This window comes from Propithecus coquereli, unplaced genomic scaffold (assembly GCF_000956105.1).
Source record: "Propithecus coquereli isolate 6110/MARCELLA unplaced genomic scaffold, Pcoq_1.0 Scaffold146, whole genome shotgun sequence".
NCBI classification, from domain to species: Eukaryota; Metazoa; Chordata; class Mammalia; order Primates; family Indriidae; genus Propithecus; species Propithecus coquereli.
In genome coordinates, this window is record NW_012138969.1 from 2,574,432 (window position 1) to 2,576,799 (window position 2,368).

Sequence of the window (2,368 nt, forward strand, 5' to 3'; positions counted from 1 at the left end):
CGAGGGTCCCGCCCGGGGGCACTTGCGCTGCCCCGCACTCCCCACGCCCCGGACTCCGGGTCGCGCCGGGTGCCGGCCTCGGGAACGGGTCCCGCTGGCCGCGCCCTGGCGGCGCCGGGGACGGCGTCGGGGCTGGTCGGAAAGCCTGGTACAGGGCGCCAAAGTTTTCCTCCCCAGAACTCTGTTTACTGGGGTCACATTAGGTCCAGAAATCTCTGAATAGGGGAATGAGCGTCTTTCCTTAGTGTTTTGTTTTCTCTTGTGTTTTCGTTACTGGCAGCGTTAGTATAGTTCATTCCTTGTAGGATAGATGGGGCGGTTCACAGATTATTCTCCGTGCTTTCCGTTCATGGGCCTTTTTTGTTTAAGAGAAAGGAATTTGGCAAAATACAGAATGCACAGAATTTGTTAACCTACATGAGGGCAGTGAATGCAAAACAACCAAAACTCCTTAAGCTTGGAGCCTTTTACCTGCTAAGAAAAGGACAATAGAAAAAAGACGGGGGATGCATGTGGAGAATCCCTGGAAATATTTAAAATAAACCCCACTGAATAAAATAGAAGATGAGTCATTTGTATAAAGCAGAATCATTTTTGTAATCCTGAAATTGTTTCCATTTTAGTTAAAATATGGCTGTCAGTTCCTGGTTTCTATTTTCGCATATTTGAATATTCATAACTTGGAATTAGCATTTGCATCACATCATTTTTAGAAAAATGTAAATGTTGCAAAACCCAAAGCTTGTAGTTTTAGAAAAATCTCAATTACTGGATTTTTATGCATTTCTAATTATTCTTGGGTGTATTCATAAGGAAGGCTCTTTCCTCGTCGATATCCTATTGAATTATAGTGGCAAAATACATGAGTGAAAATATTTGGTGACAACTATATCTTGTCTTAAAGGCATCTAAATGTAACATTAAACATTCGTCAGTATATAGATGTCCCTTTGATTACTGCAACTTTCACAATTAGCTGTTACTGTTTTGCATTATTTAAATACTTAACTGTTTTGGATCTTAAAAAAATGAGCCAGTCTCCAAAAGACGTGCCTCTCTAGAGGTCCATGCAGCCTTGAAAATAAGAGCTTATCACCAATCGTAGACTTTTTTGGTAAGACCTTTATCTTCAGAAGTGGTGAACATTGTTCTTCCTAAAAACAGTCTTTGTGATGGATAAATGATGTTTTATGAAACCCCAATGTATTTTAGGTAATTTGTGGTGACTCTTAAATGGTACTGCTGTATGCATCTCAGTGGATCTTTTTTAATCAATTTGTTTTAAATTATAAAGACATTGTCTCTTCTTACCCATGTCACAACCAGGAGAGACAAACCTGGTGGTGGGGTACTAGAGATAGAGGAACAAGTGGTTTTCCTTTTAGGGGAATGACTGTACCTTCTGACAGTCTGATTGGCCTTCCCTTTCTTGAGCTTGCTAACTCACTGGGGCTTTCAAAGAGAGTCTAAATATAATAGGTATGGTCTAACACAGTGTGAATAACCTTTATGAAATATGAGAGACAATATCTAAAACAAAAAATTAAGCTGCCACCTGAGGGTCATGTGAATTATTTTCTGGAATGCCTCTTTTCTTCAATATTGAGAGATAGCTAATGTATATCATTCAAATTGCTAATCTACCAGCATTTCAATTAATATAGAATACTGTTCAGTAGAAATTCGGTCTGCATTTTTCCTGTTAGAATCACATACAAACACATATTTTGGTTGATGATAGGCTATTTTATTTCGGGGACTAATAATTCTGATACATATTTTAGGGTTTCTTTAATACCACTGTAGATAATGTTTACATATGTGTCTCACTGGAAAATGAAAGATTATCAAAGTGTTCATTGGGTCGTTAGAGCCAAGGGTGAAACAGTCTTTGCTTATTAAAAAGAAAGTCTAATGCTGTCTTTTGCTTTTGGCATTTTGCCTTTGACTGACATCCTAGAAACCAACACATCAAATTTCCAATATTGAACATAGTGACCATAGTAATTTTTTTATGCATGAAGTCAAATCCTAAGAATCAGTGGTTTTAATGCTTTCCTATGGGCCACCTTTTGCTGTTATCCCCTTAACTTCCATCACAGGAAATATGACAGCTGCCCTACAGGCAGCTCTGAAAAATCCCCCGATCAACACGAAGAGTCAGGCGGTGAAGGTGAGTCACAAACTGTGACACAGTGATCTCTGCTGATATCGTGTCATTCTGACCAAAATCCTCTGAAGTTGCACAAAATCAACAAATGTTTTAACTATTTACTTTCTTTGACATGAAAGAGCTTATAATATAGTTTGACAGGTAAAAATTTCATATGAAAACAAAAATTTCACATGCAAAAATTAATGTAGAGTT

At 38.4% G+C, this 2,368-nt stretch overlaps 1 protein-coding gene across 1 annotated transcript in view; it reads left to right on the forward strand.

The window, feature by feature from the left end:
- Nucleotides 1-2,050: 2,050 nt before the first annotated feature.
- Nucleotides 2,051-2,368, forward strand: part of ARPC5 (actin related protein 2/3 complex, subunit 5, 16kDa) — a 14,944-nt gene continuing 14,626 nt past the window's right edge. Inside the window, exon 1 of the mRNA XM_012639989.1 lies at nucleotides 2,051-2,173. Within this exon, the coding sequence (XP_012495443.1) occupies nucleotides 2,051-2,173 (123 nt within the window). The remainder of the gene's footprint in view (nucleotides 2,174-2,368) is intronic.